General features: G+C 42.2%; 1 protein-coding gene across 1 annotated transcript in view; it reads left to right on the top strand.

The window, feature by feature from the left end:
* The first annotated feature begins 14841 nt into the window (after positions 1-14841).
* Positions 14842-24781, top strand: part of SNW1 (SNW domain containing 1) — a 47193-nt gene continuing 37253 nt past the window's right edge. Inside the window, exons 1-2 of the mRNA XM_049770543.1 lie at positions 14842-14923; positions 24105-24258. Of these exons, the coding sequence (XP_049626500.1) occupies positions 14910-14923; positions 24105-24258 (168 nt within the window). The 5' untranslated portion in view covers positions 14842-14909. The remainder of the gene's footprint in view (positions 14924-24104; positions 24259-24781) is intronic.

The following is a 24781-nucleotide window of genomic DNA, read 5'->3' as shown; positions in this document are numbered from 1 at the left end:
TTTTCACATTGTTATAAATAATGCTGCAACTAACAATGTGTACACGTTTCTGTGTGAAAAAAAATGTTTTATTTCTCTTGGTTGTATATCTAGCAGTGGAATTTCTGGGCCATCTGGCAACTAAATTTAGCATTTTCTGACACTGCCAACTATTTTCCACAATGTCTGCATTTTACCTTCCTATCATCAGTGTACAAGAGTTCCAATTTCTCTGTTTCCTCCCTGATTCTCGTTACTGTCTGTCTTGTTTATTATAGCCATCCTAATGGTGTGATGTAGTCTCACACTGTGGTTTGAGAGAGCAAAGTCCTTGTCTGTGATTTGAATTTGACCTTGAACTCCACAGGGAAGCCTCGTCCATCATTTGGCCTTCACTCTGCCTCTGCCAAGTCTCTCAAAATCCTGGCATGAAGGAACTCCTGCCTATGAGTAAGGACAAGCTTTTAGTCCTTCACTTTGAAGTTGACCTTCCCACCAGTCTACTGCTCAGCCAACCAGTTCCCTTGCTGGATGCCCTCAATTTAAAAAAAAAATAAAAAGTTTCAGAGTCTGCCAAACTCAGACAAAACTTACTTTTTCCCATGAGTTGAGCCTGATTCTGTCCATTCCAACTGCTTTCTTTTTATTCCAGGTTAACAGACCTAAGAAGAAACAGACTAATTTTTTTTTTTTTACCTCTGAGTACTTTCTCATTTTGTTCCTGTACTTAACACATAGCTCCCACTGTTACCCACCTCAACCTCTGCCACTGCCTTTCTGGGCCTCAGTTATTCATGGTTCATGACTCTAATCAGTGGCTAGTGCAGGAAGACTCCTCTGCTGTCATTGAGTGCCACTCCTTCAGGCATCCAAAGCTTCTTGTCATTATCTCCATCCAGCATGACACTTACTGAGATAAGGTGCCTTTTTCATTGTTTTGTTGTTGTTGTTGTTGTTTTGTTTTGTTTTGTTTTAAGAGAAGGGATCATACTCAGCTGTGCTCAGGGCTTATTCCTATTTCTGCACTCAGGGATCATCTCTGGTGGGGCTCAGGGGACTGACGAGAGTGCCAAACTCCATACGGCCTTGTGCAAGGCCATTGTCTACCTGGAGTTCGCTTTTCACATTAGTACTGTAAAGTCAAATATCTATGGAAAGTATCTAAAAGAATAACAATATCTATAATAAAGATGGTCAGATGTACAATTCATGTTGGCATTTAAACAAAAATAACAATGTGGCCTCTTTTTTAATTTTTTTTTCTTTTTTTAACCACACCCGGCTATGCTCAGGGGCTATTTCTAGCTTTGCTCAGGACGCCTTCCTGGCATGCACCGGGGCCATGTGGGATGCCAGTGACCGAACTGAGGTCGAGCGCGTGCAAGGCAAGCGCCCTACCTGCTGTTCTATCGCTCTGGCCCCTTTTTAAAGTTTTTTAAATTTTTTTATTTTGGGGTTATTTCTGGCAATGCTCAGGGGTTACTCTTCACTCTGTGCTCAGAAATCACCCAAAGGCTTGGGAGACCATATGGGATGCCAGGATTCAAACCACCATTCGTCCTGGATCTGCTGCATGCAAGGCAAATGCCTTACTGCTTCTATTCTCATGCCCCCCCCTTTTTTAAATTAAGTCAATTCTCTTGAGCTAGCATTTGTTTTCTTGAGAGCATCTAGGTAAATCAAGCATCTTGATTCTCACAACCTTAGGGGGAAAAAAATGCCTGACAATAGTGAAAGGTTCAGGAGCCTCTGTTTACTCTTCCAGATGCAGCTTTGAATAACGTGAATAACTGATATTGAGGTTAATGAGTATGACTGACAGGAACCACTCACAGCAACTCTCTGATTATCCCAGTATTTCTCACCCTTATGGCGTGTTCTGATGGGCTACCTTGCTACTAGAGAAGGAAGAGGAGAGTAATACAAGGATCACCTCAAATATAGATGACTGCCTTCAGAGCTAACCAATGCTTACAAGGGAAAAAAAAATCACTCCCCCTGAAATGATAATGTTTGGGACAAAGAACAATTGTTCCTTTACCAGGCTGTTCAATTAAAAAAGAAATGAGTGTGGAGTTGGGGAGACAGATCAAAGGACTAGGGTGCATGCCTAGCATATAGAAGCCCCAAGTTTGATCTTAATCTTCAGCACCCTAAGGTCCCCCAAACATAGCTGAGGTGACTTTGGTGGTCCCCCAGCATTGTTGGGCCCAAGAAATACTGCATTGCTCTATAGCATTGCTAAAACTGAACATGGCTAGAGAGTCCCTCCCTCCTACGCTCTCCCCACTCCCCACGCTCTCTTTCTTCTTAAAAAAGAAATTTTTCAAAAAGAAAAAATAGTTATTTGGGATCTAAAGTGTCATTCCCATTGGAGTCTTGTGTTTCAAATCTCCTGAAGGTTTGATGCATCTTTCAAAAGAAATAATTATATCTGGAAAAAAAAATTGGGGTTGTGGGTATGGAACTCCACGCACTGTAATCCAACCCCAGGAAAATGGTTCTGGAACAGGGGTCACCTAGGAAAATAAACCAGGCCAAGCTTGAGAGAGTGACACATATATGGTTTGGGAGCTTTCAACCTTGTGGAGTGAGAGAGATGCCCACCAAACCTGCACTTTTTATTAAGTACCAAAATGACCTCTGTGTGGAGAAAAGGTGTGAAGACAAAAGGCCTATCTAGAACTAGTTCCACTTTGGTGAGTCTTTGACACGTAAAGAGAGCAGTGAAGAAGTTGGAAGCTAAGAGTAAACCAACAAGGGGGGGGTCACCCAGAAGCCCTTTCTAACAGGAAGTCTCTGCACTCTGGTGGAGAAGTACCTTACAGGCAAGCTGCTCCTTCACCTCAAGCCAAAAAACTCCTCAGTCCCTCCCAGCCCCATCAGAAAACAGAATGAGACCCTCACTCATTCAAGTTGGCCCTTACACTGCCTGGTGTAAAGTCAAAACACAGGTTGTGCTAACAAATGCCTGCCACATTTCAGAACATTTTGACATTCTTAAATAAAAATTACTGTCCTTGGCCTGGAGATAACTTAAAAGAGCTATAGCCTGAGCACCAGGCCAGGTGTAACCCCTGCATGCAGCCATGGGTGGCCCCAAACCAAACAAATAACAAATATTACTATGGTATTTAGCAATAATATTAAAATAGATTGCATTTGTAACACCAAAGGGATGAAATACCTAAGAATCAACATTTCAAGAGACCCTGAACCCATTAGCAAACTTCTACTTTTCTTATTCCCCACTGAACCAATCCCTAGGTAAATATTAATCTATTTTTATCTCTATGGATTTGTCTATTCTCAAAGTATTATAGAAATGGAATAATACAATATCTGGCCTTTTGCCACTGGTTTCTTTGTTCTCATCATGCTTTCAGGCTGTTTTAAAGAATTTGTCCTTGACCCAACAGAGATCTGGCCTTTGCCCTCAGCTTCTGGGAGGTTATCTCTAATTTCTAAAATGTCATGACTAATAGGCATATATATTTGCCTTGAAGTCTGGACTAACCAGAGAGTCTAACAGGATGATTTAAGGTAGGGGCTAGATAAAGCCAAGTGTGCAAATGGTTCTGGTTGGAAAGACCAACAATGTGATTTTGTGTGGAGACTTCAGAAAATTCATAGGCCATAGACTTCTGGACATGCTAGAAACTGAAATAGGCCACAAAGGCAATCAGGCATGCCATGATAGAGCCCCAGTAAAGACTCTGGACACAAGGCCCAGTGTGCATCCTGGTGGACAATAGCCTTATTGACACGGACCCAATGCTATTCTGCTGTAGTCTCAAGAAAGAAACCAGACACTTGACATTGGGTTTTATCCTGAATTCTGCCTTATGTATCTCATCCCTTGGTTTACTTTAAGTTTTGTTTCAGGGAGAGGGGAGTTTGGGTCACACCTAGAAGTGCTCAGGACTTATACCTGGCTCTGCACTCAGGGATCATTCCTGGCAGAGCTAAGGAAATCTACAATCACCACTTCACCAATGATCCTGCTTCATCACTTTTCTACAGATATCTGCAGAGATCTCTGATAAAAGCTCCAGGTATGCCGGTATTTGGGTTGACATCACCAGGACTCTTTTGGAGTGACTATTAGCACCTTGTTCTCCCCCACCTTCTTGTCCTTTCAAAAACCCTGGCAGCTGAATACACACCCCACAAAAGCCACAACCTCAGCAATGATGTCTGGAATTCATGGACCACAAGGCTGCACCAAGGCTCCTAATTTTTAATACTGTCATTCCCCACAGGAAACACCACTTTATATGCCAATGTGTATTCGAAGTCACCTTATGTTCAGAAACAACTGGTTACAGAATAATCAACTAACAAGAGCTTACTATACCTGACAATGACTTACTGACCTCATTGCAAGATACAATAATTTTAACAAATTTTCTAGAAATTTACTCTTTTCCTTTCTTCTTTTTTCACCTTTCTTTTCTTTATTCTTTTATAAATTCTCTCTTAATTACTTAGAAACAAATGTATTATGATTAAGTAAGTCAACTATGTGATACATGATTTTAAATGAAGTAATTTATGGGTTTTGGTTTTATTGGGGGGGGTTGGGTTTTTTGTGTTTTTGTTTGGTTTTTGGGTCACACCCGGCAGTGCTCAGGGCTTACTCCTGGCTCTATGCTTAGAAATCACTCCTGGCAGGCTCAGGGGACCATACGAGATGCCGGAATTCGAACCACGTCCTTCTGCATGCAAGGCAAACACACTACCTTCATGCTATCTCTCCGGCCCCAGTAATTTGTTTAAAAAAAAAGTACAGGTAATGGAGAGATAGTACAGTGGATAGGGGGCTTTCCTTACATGAAGCTGACCTGGGTTCAATCCCATGTAGTCCCCAGAGCCTGCCAGGAGTGATTCCTGCATTCAGGAGTAAATCCTGAGCACCACCAGGTGTGGCCCAAAAATAAAACATAAGCCAAACAAACAAAAAATGCATATGAAGTGCTGAAATTGAAACCAGGTCACAGCCATGGCCACATTTAAGGCAAGTACCTTAATCTTTGCACTATCTCTCTGGCCCAATCTCCTTCTAGTTTTTTTTTTTTTAATTATCTTTATTCAACCTTTTTTTTTGGGGGGGGCACACCCGATTGATGCTCAGGGGCTACTCCTGGCTAAGCGCTCAGAAATCGCCCCTGGCTTTGGGGAACCATATAGGACGCCGGGGGATGGAACCGCGATCCTTCCTAGGCTAGCGCTTGCAAGGCAGACGACACTTTACCTCTAGCGCCACCTTCCCGGCCCCTCCTTCTAGTTTTGATTTGCATTTCTCTGTTTAAAATCATGAACAACTGGGGCCGGGAAGGTGGCGCTAGAGGTAAGGTGTCTGCCTTACAAGCGCTAGCCAAGGAACGGACCGTGGTTCGATCCCCCGGCGTCCCATATGGTCCCCCCAAGCCAGGGGCGATTTCTGAGCACATAGCCAGGAGTAACCCCTGAGTGTCAAACGGGTGTGGCCCAAAAACCAAAAAAAAAAAAAAAATCATGAACAACTTTTTATGTTATAGTTAACCATTCGTAGATCTGCTTTGAAGCAATGCTTACTCTTTTTACTGAGTTATTTATTGTTTTGTTGTTGACTTATAAGAGCTCTTTATATATCATCTATAAATTCCTTTTCTATATATTAGATTCTTTAAAGTTTTTTGTTTTTTCAGTATAGGGACCCAGGGCCATTCCCAGTGATGCATAGTCCCTGCAATGTGATAGTGCTCACAATGATAGTGCCTATCAATGCTAGAAGCCAGCAAGATTGTACCTAGCAGTGCTGTATGGTCCATGAGGTCAGGAGTCTTGCACATACAAGTCTTGCACATTACCCCTATGATTTGTGCCTCTCTGACATATTTGTTACTTTTTGCTCATGTTTCTAACATCATAAGGATCCTATACCAAATTCAAATATCATTTTTGAGACTTTTGTCATTTATATTGCTAATATTTCAGTCAATTTTAATCTGATTTAAGTTCATTTCTATGTTGTACAGAGTGGTGTTTTCCAAAGAGGGAGATACCACTGTTCCCACCTTGGGGGGCCATGAGGCAATTAATAAATAAAACATGGATGAAGGGGCCCAAGATATGCACAGCGGGTAGGGTGTTTACTTTACATATGGCCAAACTGGGTTTGATCACCAGCATTCTATATGGTCCCTTGAGTCTGCCAGGAATGATTTTTGAGTGCAGATCTTGGAGTAACCCCTGAGTGTTGCTCGGTGTGACCTCCCAAAAAACCCAAAATAAATAAATAAATAAATAAAATCATGAGTGCAATTGGGTTGTTTTCTGATAGTTTTCTTAAAGAAGGTGCATTTCTAGGAGCGGGAAATAGAGTAATTTTTTTTGTAAGTGGCAGGGCCTTTGCCTTGCATGCGGCTAACCTAGGATGAACCATGGTTCGATCCCCCAGTGTCCCAAATGCAGGAACAATTTCTGAACGTATAGCCAGGAGTAACTCCTGAGTGTCACTGGGGGTAGCCCAAAAAGCAAAAAAAAAAAAAAAAAAAAAAAAATCAAAATCAACTCACTCTTTGGCATATAAATAGTTTCCCAGCACTGTTTGATGAAAACATTACTTATTACCCATATAATGATCTAGTATTGTCTTAGTTCATTCATTCGGTTACAACAAAATATCAGATTTAACATCTTTTTGACTGACAGATGGTATCTCCTTGCTTTAGCCTCACATGTTGGGAAGGGCAAGAATTCTGTGAGGCCTAATATAAGATCATGAACTCTCCAGCTACAATTACATCCCAATGGTCTCATGTCCAATACCATCACACTGTGGGTCAGATTTCAACCTCCAAATGTTGGGGAGACCCATTCATACTACAACAGTACTTTTACCCAAAAGTTACTTGACCAGTGACATATGTTTATGTGTGCACCCTCAATTTTATTGCAGTGGTATGTTTGTCTGTATAGTATCAATACTCTATTGCCTTGATTACTGTGGCTTTGCAGCAGGCTTTGTATTTGAGAAATGTCAGTTACCTAACTTTGTGGTTCACTCCTAAAGTTTTATTACAAAAAATTTCACACAGTTGAGATAACAGTTCTGTAAATCACCTATATAGCTCCCCTGCCCTTAATCATTTTTTAGATTTAATTTAAAAATGGAACTACACTTTTATCTAGTTTTAAAAACTTAACATCTGGGTGACTTGATAGATAGTACAAGAGTTAAAGCACTTGTCAAACCCAGCTCAACTGCTGATACGGTTCCCTGAGCCCCATAAAGAGTAATCTCTAAGCATGGAACCGGGTTAAGTAAGCCCTGAGTGTGGCCTGAAAACCAACAACAAAACAAAACAACGAACATGGTGCTACATTTGCTTATTCTTTCTTGGTCTCTCTGTGTGCCTTCCTCTTTTCTTTTGTGAGTGGGGGAATGGGCAAAGGTAAGTGAAGTGTGTCAGAGACCTTCCACAGTGAATATAAACAGAACAGCAATAACTAATGCATAAGGGCATCTTAGCATAAAACACTAGCATTTCAATCATGAAAAGCATATATTGAAGAATAGAATAGAATATTTTTTGCAAGATATCCTAGAAATAAAATCAAGTTCAATTGCCTCACTTTCCAGGCAGGCCATGCAGCTCAAGCATGGTCTTAAAAATGTGTTAAGACCAGTTACATTAAGGTCAGAAAATAATAATAATAATAATAATTATTATTATCTTTGGGGAGGGGGTTTGGGTCACACCCGGCAGTGCTCAGGAGTTACTTCTGGCTCTATGCTCAGAAATCGCTCCTGGCAGGCTCAGGGGACCATATGGGATGTCAGGATTCGAACCACTGACCACCTGCATGAAAGGCAAATGCCTTACCTCCATGCTATCTCTGTGGCCCCAAAAATAATTATTATTTGAGGATGCTTACTCTATGTCAACATTGTGACATAGTTGAAAAGCACTTTGCTGATTAAAGCATTTCATTGTCTCAACAGACTTAGATTAATACTTACTTCTACGCTTTGGGTATTTTGGGAAAACTAACCCAGAAAGAAGAGACTTGCCCCCATGTTTAGCTAGTCAACTTGGTAACTGAGACAGGAACCCAGGAATAAAAATACCAACTGGCGTGAGTGTTACTAAGCCACCAAACACCTTACCAGTTCTGCTACTTGTGTTCAGAGAGTCACAGCTAATTAGGAATCAAGTTAGTTACTAAAACCTCTAAGGATGAAATTAGGAGGGGAGTTGAAAATTGTTTAAAATTGCCTAAAGTAACCCCAATACTAGGCTATAGAGAGAGCCCTAATCTGGGCTGTCTATTGAAAAAAGTAGGGACTAATTACCTGCAATAATGAAGTGTAGATGCTACTAGAAAGCTCCAGCATAGTTGCTGTCTATGTGCCTCATCCCCCACACAACAAAGCATATAACCTTGGGTTATAATAGCAACTACTTTTGCAGTAAATTTACCATCTTTCTTTTTTCTTTCTTTCTTTCTTTCTTTCTTTCTTTCTTTCTTTCTTTCTTTCTTTCTTTCTTTCTTTCTTTCTTTCTTTCTTTCTTTCTTTCTTTCTTTCTTTCTTTCTTTCTTTCTTTCTTTTTCTTTTCTCCTTTTTCTTTCTTTTTTCTTTCTTCTTTCATTCATTCATTCTTTCTTCTTTCTTCCTTTTCTTTCTTCTTTCTCTTTTCTTCCTTCTTTCTTTTTCTTTCTTCCTTCTTTCTTCCCTCCTTTCCTTTCTTCCAGTTTTTTGTTTGTTTTTAAGCCACACCCAGCGATAATCAGGGGTTACTCCTGGCTCTTCACTCAGGAATTACTTCAGGCAGTGCTTGGGGGACCATATGAGATACCACAGATCAAATCCAGGTTTCCTGTGTGCAAGGCAAGTGCCCTACCAACTGTACTATCCTTACAGTCTCAGATTTGCTTTCTTAATTATGCTCTGCTAGATTGCTGTTAAAATCAATTGTATATTGGGCCAAAGTGATAGCTCAGCAGTAAGGTGTTTGCCTTGCATGCGGCAATCCAGGACGGATCTGGTTTGATCCCGGCATCCCATAAGGTCCCCCCAAACCAGGAACGATTTCTGAGCACACAGCCATGAGTAACCCCAGGTGTGCCCCCCCCAAAAAAAAATCAATAGTAAAGAAAAGCCCTCTGAATTCTTTTTTTTTTTTTTTTTTGGTTTTTGGGCCACACCCGGCGGTGCTCAGGGGTTACTCCTGGCTGTATGCTCAGAAATAGCTCCTGGCAGGCACAGGGGACACCGGGATTCGAACCAACCACCTTAGGTCCTGGATCGGCTGCTTGCAAGGCAAACACCGCTGTGCTATCTCTCTGGGCCCTGAATTCTTACGTTCATTGCAGCACTATTCACAATAGCCAGAATCTAAAAACAAGCCAAGTGCCAAAGAATAGATGAGTGGATAAAGAAACTGTGGTATAGCTACACAATGGAATACTACACAGCTGTTAGGAAAAATGAAGTTATGAAATATGCTTATGCAATGGATGGATATGGAGAATATTATCTGAGGGAAATGAGTTGGATGGATAGGGATAGACATAGAATGATTGCATTCATTTGTGGGTTATATAAAAAAAACTGTATGGTAATAATAACCAAAGACAATAGAGATGAGGGCCAGGAGAACTAGCCCAAGGTAGGAAGCTTGTCACAAACAGCATGGGAGTGTAGTTTGGACAGAGAAGGGACCACTATGACAATAATATTTGGGAATGATTGCTCTGGATAAGAACTGGGTACTAAAAGAAGATAAATTGATACATATGGTAACCCTTCAGTAACAATATTGCAAACCACTGTGTCTAAAATGTTAAAAAGAGGGAGAGAAAGAGAAAGAGAGAGAAAGAAAGAGAGAAAAATGTCTGCCACAGAGGCAGGCATAAGGGATGGTAGGGGCAAGGTAGGAGTGAAACTAAGGACACTGATTTGGGGCGCGGGAATGTGCACTGGTGAAGAGTATTGCCCATTGCATGACTGAAACTCAATAATAACAACTTTGCCACTGTGTCTCCCAGTGACTCAATTAAAGAATTTATAAATTAAAAAAAAGAAACTTCTGTCAACAATATGTAAACCACTACGATCAAAATAAAAATTATATTAAAAAAAAGAAACTTCAAAAAGAGTAAATAAAAATAAAATCAGTTGTTATTTTCTATACACACCACGGGGCGTGAGGGACCAGGACTTGTAGAAATATTTTGCAGGGATATTACTCAAGGAAAAATTAGAGTGCATTACCCCTCTCATTCCATCTCATTAGGTTTTGGTCTATTATCTTACTACCACCCCATATTAATCACTTTACTCTTGTCCTCTGGGGCCTTCAGACTCTCGTTGCCATAGAAACCCATTCCACTTGAAGAATTATCTTTTCAGCCTGTTCCTTGAACCCAGAGCCTCTGTCTAAGGTCCACCTTTAGCTCCAAACCACTGCTGAATTAAATCTAAGTTCGCTGATCTTGGCTGTCAAGGCCTTCTCTAATTTGCTCCTCTTCTAAAAATATTATGTTCCTGGGTCACAGTTAAAACAGATTACTGTCAACAAAAATATTAATTGTGATGACTAATATATTTATCTATAATTTTAGATCCAAGTAAAACATCCTCTTCTGGCTTACTCTTTCAAGTCCATGCTCTCCTTGAACATGCATCTCTCCTGCTCTGGAGAAGTCTGTGTTCACAGACTTCTTCAGCAAATTCTGAAAAGCAAAAACCTCAGTGAGTGTGACCATCACTCTAGGATATATATCTGAAGAAGATAATTATTCAACTTTTTTTTTGGTTTTTGGGTCACACCCGGCAGCACTCAGGGGTTATTCCTAGCTTCATGCTCAGAAATCACTCCTGGCTGGTACAAGGGACCATATGGGATGCCGGGATTTGAACCACTGTCCTTCTGCATGAAAGGCAAACACCTTACCTCCATGCTATCTCTCCGTCCCCTCAACATCTTAAATTTGATAAGAATTCAGGCCTTGAGAAGTTAAAGACAGTATACCTTACTATTATACTTAACTGATGGTGAAATCCTAGCTTAAATTTAAATCATTAGACTATAAAAAAACAACAACAACAACCTAATTTCACTCCACAATGTATGTGGAACTGGAAGATAGTATAGCTAATAGGACTATACATTTTTATAAACTGCCCAACAAGTTTGATTTGCTTTTTTAGGAGGTTTACAGAAATGGTATACTCAAAGTTTAATTAGATATTGCAACATTAACATTACCCAATTCTGACCAGTATTCCAGTTAATCAGATACATTCTTATTGTTTTCTTCAAATCAAGGGTAAAGACATAATCTTTTGAGGGTGATTAGCAGTAAGAAGACTGTATATTATTGGCAGTGCACAAGAATTCTTCCTTCTATCATTCAGTGTCATAGATGGAAATTGTTCTTTTTTTGGAGCTTTCCTGAGCAGGTCATAAGAGAATGTTTTAATAAAGATTCCAATTCTGTTTAGAACCTTAGTATTAGAAACAGCTAGGCTCACATAACTGGGAAAATCTGCATTTACTATCTTATACTGAAACTCTTGGATTTAAACATGCTTTATTCTATGGGAAAGGAAATTTAGTATTGACATTCATTACATAAACCTAGTATGTGCCCTATCTGGATATGATTCTGGGCACCACATGTTCCCCCTGAGCACCATCAGGTACAGCTCTGGAGCCCTCCAGTACTTCCAAGTGTGGCTGTTGAGATCCTCCAACACTGCCTGGGTAGTCCAGATAATCTCTGGAACTAAAGAGCCTGAGCAGCACTGTATTCTCAGGCCCTTGCATTAAACAACCAACCCCATTGACGGAGAATCACCAGAGGAGTTATGGGTCTCCTGAGCATTGCTTGGGAGTTCTCTAAAAAAAAAAAAAAAAAAAATGTTGTATTTGAAGGGCCAAGGATATAGCTCAATAGCAAAGTATAGCATCTAAACTTGAGACCTGAGTTTAATTCTAGTATCACACACACACAATCCTGCTAATTAATCAGGAATCTCTTTTACAAATATAGTTCTCTTCCCTTTAGTTTCTGTTCTATTGCTAGCATGATTCTAAGATCTCTTATAAATCTCTTACCTTGAAAACATGTCCTGCATAATCCCCGGGGCTGTGGATATGAGGACATCTCACTAGACTGTGTAATGTTATATGTTACCTGTCGACTTTAAGATAAGGAGATTATTCTGGATGGGTTTGACAGGATCGATGAGCCCTTTCAAAGCAAAGAGTTTTCTCTGGTGGTGGCAGCAGTCAAAGGGATGAGCTTGAGAAGCCTGGAGCAAGCTCACTGGTAGAGTGCATCTGTGAGTTAAGTCATGGCATTTCACCCCTCTACTCCCCACTATGCCTGCGTGTCCTCCCAGCAGTTCAACAGTGCTGTTAAAGACCACCCCCCCAAGGGTCATAAAGAAGTGATCTATCTCCAGGCTCTGCAATCAAGGTGTATCATGGCCCTCGCCCATCACTGCAGAAAAAGGAACAATGGTAATGGGCTAAATCACAATTTTATTAAAATAAAAGATTTTTGGGGCCGGAGCGGTGGCGCAGGGTATAAGGCATCTCTTGCACTGCTAGCCTAGGACGAACTGCAGTTTGATTCCCCGGCATCCCATATGGTCTCCCAAGCCAAGAGCGATTTCTGAGTGCAGAGCCAGGAGTAACCCCTGAGCGTCACCAGGTGTGGCCCCAAAACCAAAAAAACAGCAAATAAATATAAATTAAAAGATTTTCAAGGGGAAATAGAAAGAAAGATAGTATAGCAGGTAAGGTCAATTTGGGTTTAATCCCCAGCACTACATAAGGTCTCCCAAGCCCTGAGCTGCTCCAGGACTGATTCCAGAGCACAGGACTAAGTTCTCAGCACTGCAGCCCAAACACCAAAATACTCTTTTTTTCCCTTTTTCCTTTTGTTTTTGTTTTTGAGCCACACTCAGCTGTACTCAGTGCTTACTCCTGTATTCAGGAATCATACAGTCGGTAGGGCGCTTGCACAGAGTTGATCCAGGTTCAATTCCCAGTATCTCATATGGTCCCCTGAGCTCATGAGGAGTGATTCCTGAGCACAGAACCAGGTATAAATCTTAAGTACCACTGGGTATATACACTGTGATATCCTGATTGTTTTCTCTAAATAAGATTTATTGACTTGAAGGCAGGCTCATTGGGAAAAGACTGATTCTCAGAAACTGTGGTAGATAAGTGTAGTACATCTAATCACAATAGAATTCTAGTGATTTTGGGTGGGTGATGTTTCTCTTGTTCAGTCTAGCAGGAAATTGAAAGAGTTTTAGAGTGTATTTAAGAGTGTAGGCAACTTCTGCACGTTTGTTATATTGTAATTAAGAGCCTATTTCTATTCGTCAACATGGAAAATTTTATTATTTTTTTTTTGTTTTTGTTTTTGGGCCACACCCAGTAACGCTCAGGGGTTACTCCTGGCTATGTGCTCAGAAGTTGCTCCTGGCTTGGGGGACCATATGGGACACCGGGGGATCGAACCGCGGTCCGTCCAAGGTTAGCGCAGGCAAGGCAGGCACCTTACCTTTAGCGCCACCGCCCGGCCCCAACATGGAAAATTTTAAATGCATAAAAAGAATAAAGAACAGTATCATGAACATTCACTTTTCCATTATGCAACTTTAAAGTGATTAAAACTTAACTATTGGAGCTGGAGCAGTGGCCCAAGTGGTAGGTTGTCTGCCTTGCACTCGCTAACCTAGGACGGACCACGTTCGATCCCCCTTCACCCCATGTGGTCCCCAAAAGCCAGGAGCAATTTCTGAGCACATAGCCAGGAGTAACCCCTGAGAGTCACCAGGTGTGGCCCAAAAACAAACAAAAAACCAAACCAAAACAAAACAAAACAAAACTTACCATTGTCATCTATTCTTTACCCAATTCCCTCTCCACAGTTTCAAGCTAATTAAAAATTTCCCATCATATCACCAAAGGTTATGTTTAATTCATAACATATATATATAACACATTTAAATACATAAAACATAGGAACAAGATGCACAATGTCTTTTTTTTTGGGGGGGGGGTCACATCCGGCGGTGCTCAGGGGTTACTCTTGGCTATCTGCTCAGAAATAGCTCCTGGCAGGCACAGGGGACCATATGGGACACCGGGATTCGAACCAACCACCTTTGGTCCTGGATCGGCTGCTTGCAAGGCAAATGCCACTGTGCTATCTCTCCAGGCCCAATATGCACAGTGTCTTAAAGGTAACTAAGATCATATACCTTTCTACAAGTGTGGCATTTAGGGTACATTGTGGTACAAAAGATAGTGTAGTATAGAAAAGTTTTGAGTGAATGTTTCCTTCCATTTTGGAGCAATACTAGGCAGTATTCCAGGAATGTGGCTTTTGGTTGGTTGTTCATGGTTTTTGTTTTAGTTTCCGTGTCACACCAGTCTGTATTTAGGGCATACTCCTGGCTCTAGGGTTACTCTGTTGTCGGTGACTATGGGTTTCCAGCCATGGTTTGTTTGTTTGTTTATTTATTTCTGGTTTTGGGGTCACACCCAGCTGCATTCAGGGGTTACTCTTGGCTCTATGCTCGGAAATCGTTCCTGGCAGGCTTGGGGTGGGGGGGGAATCATATGGGATTCGAACCACCGTCCTTCTGCATGTAAGGCAAACGCCCTATCTCCATGCTATCTCTAAAAGGCCTAGTGAAGCCTTCCCTTTTCTCCAGGTGGCTCTTTCCATGGCAACGGCTTGATGGGTTCAGAACAGAGAAGAACTACATATCCCAGAAGTCCCTGCGCGACGGCGCCTGCGCAGTACGCGCTCCTTCCCCTTTTCCTCCCCTGCCCTCCTCAGTTCCACAACGCGGGGCAAGACCCGCCCCGAGGTGCTGTCGTTCGCGCTGGAAGAAGCGGAAGAAGATGGCGCTCACCAGGTGGGTTGTTGATTTCGGCTTCGAGAGAGAGAGATACGGAAGGGTCTGGGATTCGCCGTTTTATTCATTTCGCTGAGTTACACTCTCCGGGAAGGAGCCCGGCTCGGGGTCCCATGAGCGCCACTGGCCTAGTGACTCGTGCCCGGGCCCTACTTCCGGCCAGCCCGCCCGAGCCACTAGGCCTCGCGAGAATCCGCGCTCTTTCCTGAAAGCGCTTCCCGAAAGGGCTGAGAGCCGCTGCGCGCGCGGAGAGACAGAGAGAGCGAGCCTCGTTCTCGGGCCGGGGGCTGCAGTGCGCGTGCGTCGTGGGTGGCGGAGCGACCCCCCCCACCCCCGCCCTCCCGCCAGCCCGCGGGTCCACCGGACCCTATGGCGGGATGCTACTGGGCTCAGGCTGTTGTCTGCTAAACTCTATCCGGTTCCATCCCGGCTCTGTCTCCAGTCCCAGAGGCGCGGGAAAGGCGGAATAGAAACGACCCTGACCGCTGTCCAAATGGGGTCCGGGCCCCCCACCGCACTCGGACTCGGGGCATTGGAATCTATCTCTTAGGTGCATGGAACCACTTCGGATTTTTCGCTGTCCCCCACCCGTTGCCCTAGCAACTGCTTGCTGCTGCGTTGCGGAGGGCCGGGGTGAAAAGTTGCTTCCAAGTTACTTACATAACTCCCGCCGCCCCGAATAAAGTTTGTGGGCGCTCCCCGGAGCATCGGGGCGCTTTGCCCACGCGCCAGCTAACTCTGCGTCTCCAGCTTTCAGCTCCCCGCGCCGCCATATATATATATACATATATATATATATATACATATATATATATAAAACATATTATGTATGATATAAAATAATACAATGTATATAGTATTATAGAATAATATAGGCTATGTATATTATAGTAATCTATTTATTTGCTGCTTGGATGGATGGCAGCTAGGAGTCCAGATATTATTCATTTTGGTGATTTATTTTTTGGGGGGGTACCATGATCTCTCGGGGCTTGTGCTTAGTGTAAGGAAGGAAGCATCCCACTATGTTGGGATGCAGGGAAGATGGGGTGAAGGGGTAACAAGGCACATACAAATAGGAGGCAAAGAATGACACAAAAGGGTCGTTGCTATTAGCACCTCCAGAAGTAGGTTCCTTTGCTGTGTTTGAGAGTGAAAAGAGGGTGCTTTGCTAGAATGTCAAATGTTCCCAACATCCACCATCATCGTGTTGATTGCGCTCCACCTTCCTGGCCACCTCCCTACCTAACTCAAGCACCCCGACACCCCTGAGTAACTTTGGGTGGGTGTTAGGCCCCACCCAAGTGGGAGGCACTTCGACAGATTGAATTCCCACACCAGGAAACTGAGTGATATGTGCTGAATATTTCTGCGGCAGAGCGCAGTCTTTCAATGAAGAGTCTCTCGATGGTGTTGAGTTTTTGCTGAACCGGGGTTCAGTTTTCCAGGTCAAATGGCATCATCCCCCAAGATCTACTGGGGTTCTAAACCACAGGCTTGATTATTGTGCTATAACAGTTTAGGCATCTTAGTGGTTTGTTAACTACAAACTTAAAAGTCATGCTGATTTTATTACCTAAATTCAAGATGACTTTAAATTGTTTTATTTGTTGTTTTGGTTTTGGGACCACAACCAGAGGCGTTCAGGGGTTCCTGCTGGCTCTGTGCTCAGAAATCACTCCTGGCAGGCTTTGGGGGACCAGATGGGGTGCCAGGGATAGACCCCGGGTCAGCAAACGCCCTTAGCCAGTGTGCTATCCCTCCACGCGCCAGCTACTCAGAGTCTCCAGCGTTCAGCTCCCCGCACAGCTTTATATATTTATTTGCTGCTGAATGGATGGCAGTTAGGAGTCTAGATATTATTGATTTTGATGGTTTATTTTTAGGGGGGTACCGTGCACTCTCTCGGGGCTTGTGCATGTACGGAAGGAAACATCCCACGATGTTGGGATGCAGGGAAGATGCGTGAGGGGGTAACAAGGCACATATTAAAAAGAGGCAAAGAATGACAAAAAAGAGTCATTGGTATTAGCACCTACAGAAGTGCAGGCAGAATGAGTGGAATGGATGGGAAGGATTTCTTTGCTTTGAGAGTAAAAAGAGGGTGCTTTGCTAGAATGTCAAATGTTCTCAACATCCACCACCATCGTGTGGGTGCGCTCCACTTTCCTGGTCACCTCCCTACTAACCCAAGCCCCCCCTCTCCCCCAAGTAACATTGGGTGGGTGTTAGGGTCCCGCCCAGGTGGAAGGGCACTGCGACAGATTGCCGGAGTTATGGGGGGAAGGAGGTTTTGTTGGCAAGGTGGTATTCACACACCTGGAAAATGAGAGTTGTGTGCTGAATATTTCCACAGCAGAGCACAGTCTTTAAATGGCGAGACTCTCGATGGTGTTGAGTTTTAGCTGAGCGGGGGTTCATTTTTCCAGGTCATATGGCATCATCCCCAAGATCTACTGGGTTAGACCACAGGCTTGATTATTATGCTAACAGTCTAGGTGCCTTATTGATTTGTTGCTTACTACAAACTTAAAGTCATGCTGATTTTATTTTCTAAATTCAAGATTAATTAAAGGTTGTTTTGTTTGTTTAGTTTGGTTTGGGGATCACAAGCAGAGGCATTAAGGGGTTTCTGCTGGCTTTGTGCTCAGAAATCACTCCTGGCAGGCTTTGGGGGACCATATGGGGTGTCATGGATAGAACCTGGGTCAGCAAATGCCCTAGCTAGTGTGCTATCCCTCTGGCCCAATTTAAGGGTTGTTTATACATATAATGATGGTTTATGGCTAAAGGTATATATATTAAGATGTCTCTGTGCCACTTTTTATGATTTGCTCTGCATAATTCATTCCTGTCATTTTGACATTTCATACTGATTAGCTTGTTTTTTGTTTTTTGTTTTTTTGGTTTTTGGGCCACACCCGGTAACGCTCAGGGGTTACTCCTGGCTATGCGCTCAGAAGTTGCTCCTGGGTTGGGGGACCATATGGGACACCGGGGGATCGAACTGTGGTCCGTCCAAGGCTAGTGCAGGCAAGGCAGGCACCTTACCTTTAGTGCCACCGCCCGGCCCCGATTAGCTTGTTTTTTATTTTTAGTGTGTGTGTGGACACACTTAGCTTGTGTTCATGGCTTATGCCTACATCTGCACTTAGGGATGACCCCTAGCAGAGGTTGGGTACCATATGGGATGCCCAGGATCTAGTCCTACCCCAGTAGCAGGTCTACACACTGTGCTATCGCTGTTCATTCTTTTTTGAATGGGGGCTCCCAGGAAGTGCTCAAAAATGAATCGCAAAAAAAGCATGGCTTGAGGGCTACATGTCATTCCTGGGGTTGCAGAGCCAACTAAGCCAAATCACTCAAAGCAAGTTCCTGAAAATGTAGTGCTTTAAAGGCTGTGTAGATGGCCAACCCCCAGATTCCTGGCATCTCATATAGTCCCCCAAACCTGCCAGGAGTAATTTCTGAATTCAGAGCTAGAAGTAGTCCCTGAGTGCTACTGGATGTGGCCCCAAAACAAAACAAAAAGGGCCTGGCGCGGTGGCTCTAGAGGTAAGGTGTCTGCCTTGCCAGTGCTAGCCTAGGACAGACAGCGATTCGATCCCCTGGCGTCCCATATGGTCCTCTAAGCCAGGAGCAACTTCTGAGCGCATAGCCAGCAGTAACCCCTGAGCGTCACCGGGTGTGGCCAAAAACCAAAAAAAAATAGTAATAATAATAAAAGACTTTGTAGTGCATGGGCCTTCAGGGACACTTCAGTAGTACTTAGGGCCTGGTAGACCAGACTAAGTGGTGTTTAAAGCCTGGAGGGTCACATCTGTTGATTGGGGAGAGAGCAGGTGTTTACAAGAGATAGTGCAGAGCTGAGACTTGTGCTGGGATATGTATCCCTCACCCCGTGCTTTTTTGTTATTCATTTTTGATTGAACTTCCCTGAGTTTTGTATGATGAATGTGCCAACCTCTTTGGATCTACCCTCTCCCTGTTTGCACACCCTCCTACTCTGACAATCAAAATATCTCCTGAGACTCAAATATCTGTCATGGATGAGGAAACTTTTTTCTGCCAGTGGCCATTTGGATATTTATAACATTTTTGAGCTATGCAGTACAGGGGGACAGGTGACGGGCAGCTAGTGAGCAGCATCCATGTCTGTCCTGTCATGTACCAAGACCAGACCACATGATAAGGGTCACAGTCCAGACTTCTCCACCACAGATCTACATTATAGACACTGTAGCTTCTGTCTACAACCACTGAAGTGTAAGTATTATACATGTGGCATTGTGTGAACTTTCTGTTACCCCTCCCTCCGTAGAACTGGACCTCTGTGGAATGTTGTCTTTAAAAAAAATAGCAAAGTTACGCTGTAGAACGGGTAGAGCTCATGCCTTGCACCTGAGCCTTCATAAGCAAATAGATGTATTTTTTGGCAGAGGCGGTAACAAATAGAGAAAAATCTTGGCATGGCTTCTTTAAGAAATGCTGAGAAGACTGGAGTAACTGACATGGTAAATGCAAGGAATGGGGTGAATTTATGTATCCTGCACAAGTTTAAGTAATGTCTCCTGTGTGCTAGGCAATTCCTAGAGAGTTAAGGATGAAAGAAGCAGAAGGCCTCTTTCATCTTGCTGTGTGCTACTAGTATGTTAAGTGAATAGACCACTGCAATATAGTAAGATATTGTAGTGGTATTAAACAGGATCTTGTGGGAACATGGGTGGGTGAAAACTAACCCAAATGGCGAGTAATGGAACAGGTCCAGTTACTTAAGAAGCAGCTGCGTATAGAGCTATCTTGGTACTATCAAGTCTGTGCCAAGTGGTTCATGGGCTTTGAAACTTAATACTTAAAACAGCCTTACCAGGTAGTCTTTATTTTGTTTTTGGACCACAGTAGGAAGTGCTTGGGTGCTATTTCTGCCAGTGCACAGGAGTCCTTCCAGCGGGACGATGTGGTGTTGGGAATGAATTTGGGCTTCCTACAGTCAAAGCAGGTGCTCAGTACTTACACCTATCTCTCCAACCCCCAAATAGATAGTCTATGGTTTGGAACGATAGCACACCATGTAGGGCACTGGGGCATATCCTGAGCACAAAGCATGGAGTATACCCTAAACACAACTGATTGTAGCCAAATAAACAAAGACCCCAAGTAGTTAGTCCTTTGATTTGTCATTACATATTATTTTGAGAGTTTTGAGAGATAAATTACATATCGGATAGCATCAGTAGTATCTCAGTGTTTTGGGGTTGTTGGTTTTTTTTTTTGTATGTTATTCCCCCCCCCCTTTTTTTTTTTTTGATTTTTGGGTCACACCGGCAGTGCTCAGGGGTTACTCCTGGCTCTATGCTCAGAAATCACTCCTGGCAGGCTCAGGAAACCATATGGGATGCCGGGATTTGAATCGCCTCCTTCAGCATGAAAGGCAAATGCCTTACCTCCATGCTAACTCTCCTTAAAGGCACATTCATGAGCTTTGGGGTCACCCTCTTTTTATGATTTTTAAAAAATTAAATCACCATAAGATTATTAAAGTTTAAAAGTTCTTGATAGTTCATAGTTGGTCTTGGTAGTACAATGTTCCAACACCCCAGTATCTGAGTTCTGAGCTTTGAGGTATCACATTACCGGGCCTTGTTCTTCATATTCAATTTAGATTCCTCTTATATATGCTGTCATAGCATTGTGGTTTTGTTATTGCTGTTGTTTTTTTGGTTGGGGCAGGGGGTGCATACCTGCTACTCATGCTTATTCCTGGTTTTATGCTCAGGGATCACTCCTGGTGGGACTCTTGGGACCATATGAGGTATTGGAATTGAATCCCAGTTGGCCACGTACAAGGCAAGAACCCTACACACTATACTATTGCTCAAGCCCTGCATTCTGGTTTTGTTTTGTTTTAATTACTGAAAATAATTTGTACTTACATGGTGCCAGAGTGATAGCACAGAGGCTAGGACATTTGCCTTGTACATGGCTGACACAGGTTCAATTCCCAGTATCCCATAAGATTTCCTGAGCATCATCAGGTGTTGCCTAAAAGCAAACAAAAACAAAAAGAAATAATTTGTAATTACAGACTTGTGTGATTACAGATGGTCACTTATGAAGGGGCTATTACCCTTGATAAACCATTGTAAAATGGAAATATGTTATATCATCCAATTTATTGAGCATCATAGTTTAGGCTAGCCTACTTTAAATATGCTCAGACTTTTTTTAGTCTATAACTGATATCAAATACAAAGTATATATATTTTTGTTTCAGACATGTTTTATTTAAATCCCATGATTTTACAAAGTTGTTTTATTGTGCAATTATTTCAGGTATTTGGTGTTCTAACACCAGTCCCACCACCATTATGCACTATACATTCCATCAATATCTCCAGTCCCCCACCCCCAGACTGCCCTCTTAGTAGGCACAAAACAATTTACTTTATATTGCTTGTCACAACATGTGTTTCACCATGTTTTTAACCAAAGTCATTGAGGATTTACTGAGCTGTTAGTTGAATTTTCTTTGTTACTGTTTCTGCTTATTGAGCGTAGTGGACTTCTGTTCAGCTTTCCACCTAATTGGCTGTACTCATACTGGGCTGTCAGTACTGTATCAGGTGGCCTCACACTCCAGGAGCCGTGGAACTATGACAGTTCAGCAGCTTGGCATCTCTTTGAGATTAGTTGTGGAACTGTGACACTGTGTTGCTTGTGTGCAGAATATTTGTGTGTGTGTGTGTGGCACTGGCAGAATATATTTTATAATAAAGTGACTCTTGTAAAATTTATTGAATGCTGTATTTGTATTGAAAGTGAAAACCGGGGGAGAAAAAAAGAAAGTGAAAACATCTGTAGAGTATTTATGGGTTTTTTGAAAATTATTTCTTTAAAATATTTTATGATTATGGTTTTAATAATGTTAGAATATTGGTAATTTACCCTTGATTATGTAGCAGATTAGTGGCTACAACTGCTCAATATTGTGAGAGGATATCGTACCACAAATAGCTAGTTTGGAAATACTTCGATTTTTTTTTTTTTTTAAGCCTATAGCACCAGGCCCGACCCTGCTTAGCTTCTGAAATCAGACGAGATTGGGCGCGTTCAGGGTGGTATGGCCATAGACTCTTTTTTAATGTATATTTCTTTTGTGCATTTGTAAAATTGAGAAGTCACTAATTAAAAGTCAAATCATTATTAAGTGGTACACTAAGTTTGACTGTTTCTACTCTGAAAAGAGTGTAAAATTATGTTTCCAGGCTCTCCCTGCCAAATGCTGTGTCTGCACCCAAGGAATTAGTAAATAAATGAGGAATGATTTATATGATCAATAAGCCCTTTGGGGGGCACACCCACTTGATGCTCAGGGGTTACTCCTGGCTACATGCTCAGAAATCGCTCCTGGTTTGGGGGGACCATATGGGACATGGGGGGCGGAATTGAACCCTTCCTAGGCTAGCCCTTGCAAGGCAGACACCTTACTCCTAGTGCCACCTCTCCGGCCCCCAATAAGCCTTTTTTAATAAATCCGGCAGCTTGTTGAAATATGCTTACTTTCCAGGGATCACAGAGGAACCTTAACTTTTTTTTTTTTTTTTTTTTTTTGGTTTTTGGGCCACACCCAGCGATGCTCAGGGGTTACTCCTGCTGTCTGCTCAGAAATAGCTCCTGGTTGGCACCTTTGGTCCTGGATCGGCTGCTTGCAAGGCAAATGCCGCTGTGCTATCTCTCTGGGCCCGGAACCTTAACTTTTCTTATTTATTTATTTATTTATTGGTTTTTTTTGGGCCACACCCGTTTGATGCACAGCAGTTACTCCTGGCTAAGTGCTCAGAAATTGCCCCTGGCTTGGGGGGACCATATGGACACTGGGGGATCAAACCATGGTCCTTCCTTGGCTAGCGCTTGCAAGGCAGACACCTTACCTCTAGCGCCACCTCACCGGCCCCTTAACTTTTCCTTTAACGTTTTATTCATCTTCTGGAATTCTTTTATAATACTTTAACAGTGGTCCTCAAACTATGGCCTGCGGGCCACATATTGTATTTGTATCTGTTTTGTTTCTTCATTGCAAAATAAGATATATGCAGTGTGCATAAGAATTCGTTCATAAGTTTTGTTTTATATTCAGACCCTCCAATGGTTTGAGGGACAGTGAACTGGCCCCCTGTTTAAAAAGTTTGAGGACCCCTGCAAGTTTAGAATATCTCTGTGATTATTCTTATACTTAAAACACTTTAGTATAAAAGCTGCTTTGATTAAAGAATAGTAAATTACAGCATCAGAGATTCTACTTTGAATCTTTGACCTATTAGATTTTAAATTGCATTCTGAACTAGATAACCATGGGAAAGGTACTTACAGGTAAAGTATCTTTTTTAATTTTTACCCACCTCTTTTACATTGCAATCCTTGTTCTTTTATATTGGCACTGAAATGGTTAATAAATTTTAAGACAGATAAGAATAAAATAATTTAAAGTAAGGCATATTAGAATAGCCAGGACATTATGAAAAACTGAAAAAATCATGCTTTTAAAAAAACTTTAAATATTTAAAATAATTTAAAATTTGGCAGCATGTGGCTTACCAAGCATTGGGTATAGTTTTGGAGCCCCACACCCAACTGTTGAGATGAATAATCATCCAGAGACTGTCCCATGCCTGGTGGGCTCAGTGCCCGAGGAGTGAACCCTAGTTTCCCTGAGCATCTGTTAGTAGTTCCACTCCCTCCCTCCAAAAGAAATGTAAATTTGTCTTAAATATCTTGTTAATGCTTTGTTCTGGCTACCATTTGCCTGTATCCTAGTCAAATGTTCTTGCTTCCTATATGTTTATTATATTTGTGGGGAGAGGGGACGGGATGCTGGGTGACAGACCTGGTAGTGCTGGGGATCGTGTATATGAAGTTTTGTCCATCCTCTTGCCAGGCAGTTGCGTTGAACCCTGAACTATCCCCTGGGCCATGAAAACTCATTTCTTTCCAAGCAAAATAAAATAACTCATACCAAAATTTACTATACATCATTGAAAATTTGCTTTTTATGCTCAAAGTAAAAAGTAGTAAGGGAAAATAGTTTCTTGAGTCAAATTGCAGTAATCAAATGTAAAAAGTTGTTTTTTTGTTTGTTTTGTTTTTGTTTTTTAATTCAAATTTTTGTTGTCTTTGCTTACAGCTTTTTACCTGCACCTACTCAGTTATCTCAGGACCAGCTTGAGGCTGAAGAAAAGGCAAGATCTCAGCGATCACGACAAACCTCCCTGGTTTCCTCCCGAAGAGAACCTCCACCATACGGGTACCGGAAAGGCTGGATACCACGGTTATTAGAGGTAATAACCATCTTCAGTTTGAATTTATGGTGTTGAAGTTTATTAATAGTGCCTTTCTAGTACAAGGTTAAGCCCAAGGATATTGGAAAGTGGGTGATATTGACATGTTTTAAGCACTCACAACTCAGTTTCTACTATGTTGAAGGACTGTATTTTTCATACTATAAGATGCACACAAATGCCACCTGGAGCTGAAACCTGAGTGCAGGGGAGAAAGCATCTAAAATCTATGTGCATCTTATGGCCAGATGTGTCTTATAGAGCGAAAAATACAGTAGACAGAAATTGGGTTCTAAGTGCTTAAGACATGTATTCCTCTTAGAAAACTGATCTTTTTATTTTGTTATTGTTGACCACAAGAGCCTCTTTGGTGCCAGAGATTGAACCTAGCATCTTACATATGCAAAGCATACACTTAGAACTTGAGCTGTCTCTAACTCAGTCCTTTATTATCACATTGTGAGCACTGGAAACTTGTACCAAGTTTTTGTCTATTTTTGTTTTTGTTTTTTTTTGGCGGGGG

Source organism: Suncus etruscus, chromosome 3 (genome assembly GCF_024139225.1).
Source record: "Suncus etruscus isolate mSunEtr1 chromosome 3, mSunEtr1.pri.cur, whole genome shotgun sequence".
Classification (NCBI taxonomy): Eukaryota; Metazoa; Chordata; class Mammalia; order Eulipotyphla; family Soricidae; genus Suncus; species Suncus etruscus.
The sequence above is the reverse complement of the archived record's forward strand: the minus strand, read 5'-3'. Positions and strand labels throughout refer to the sequence as shown.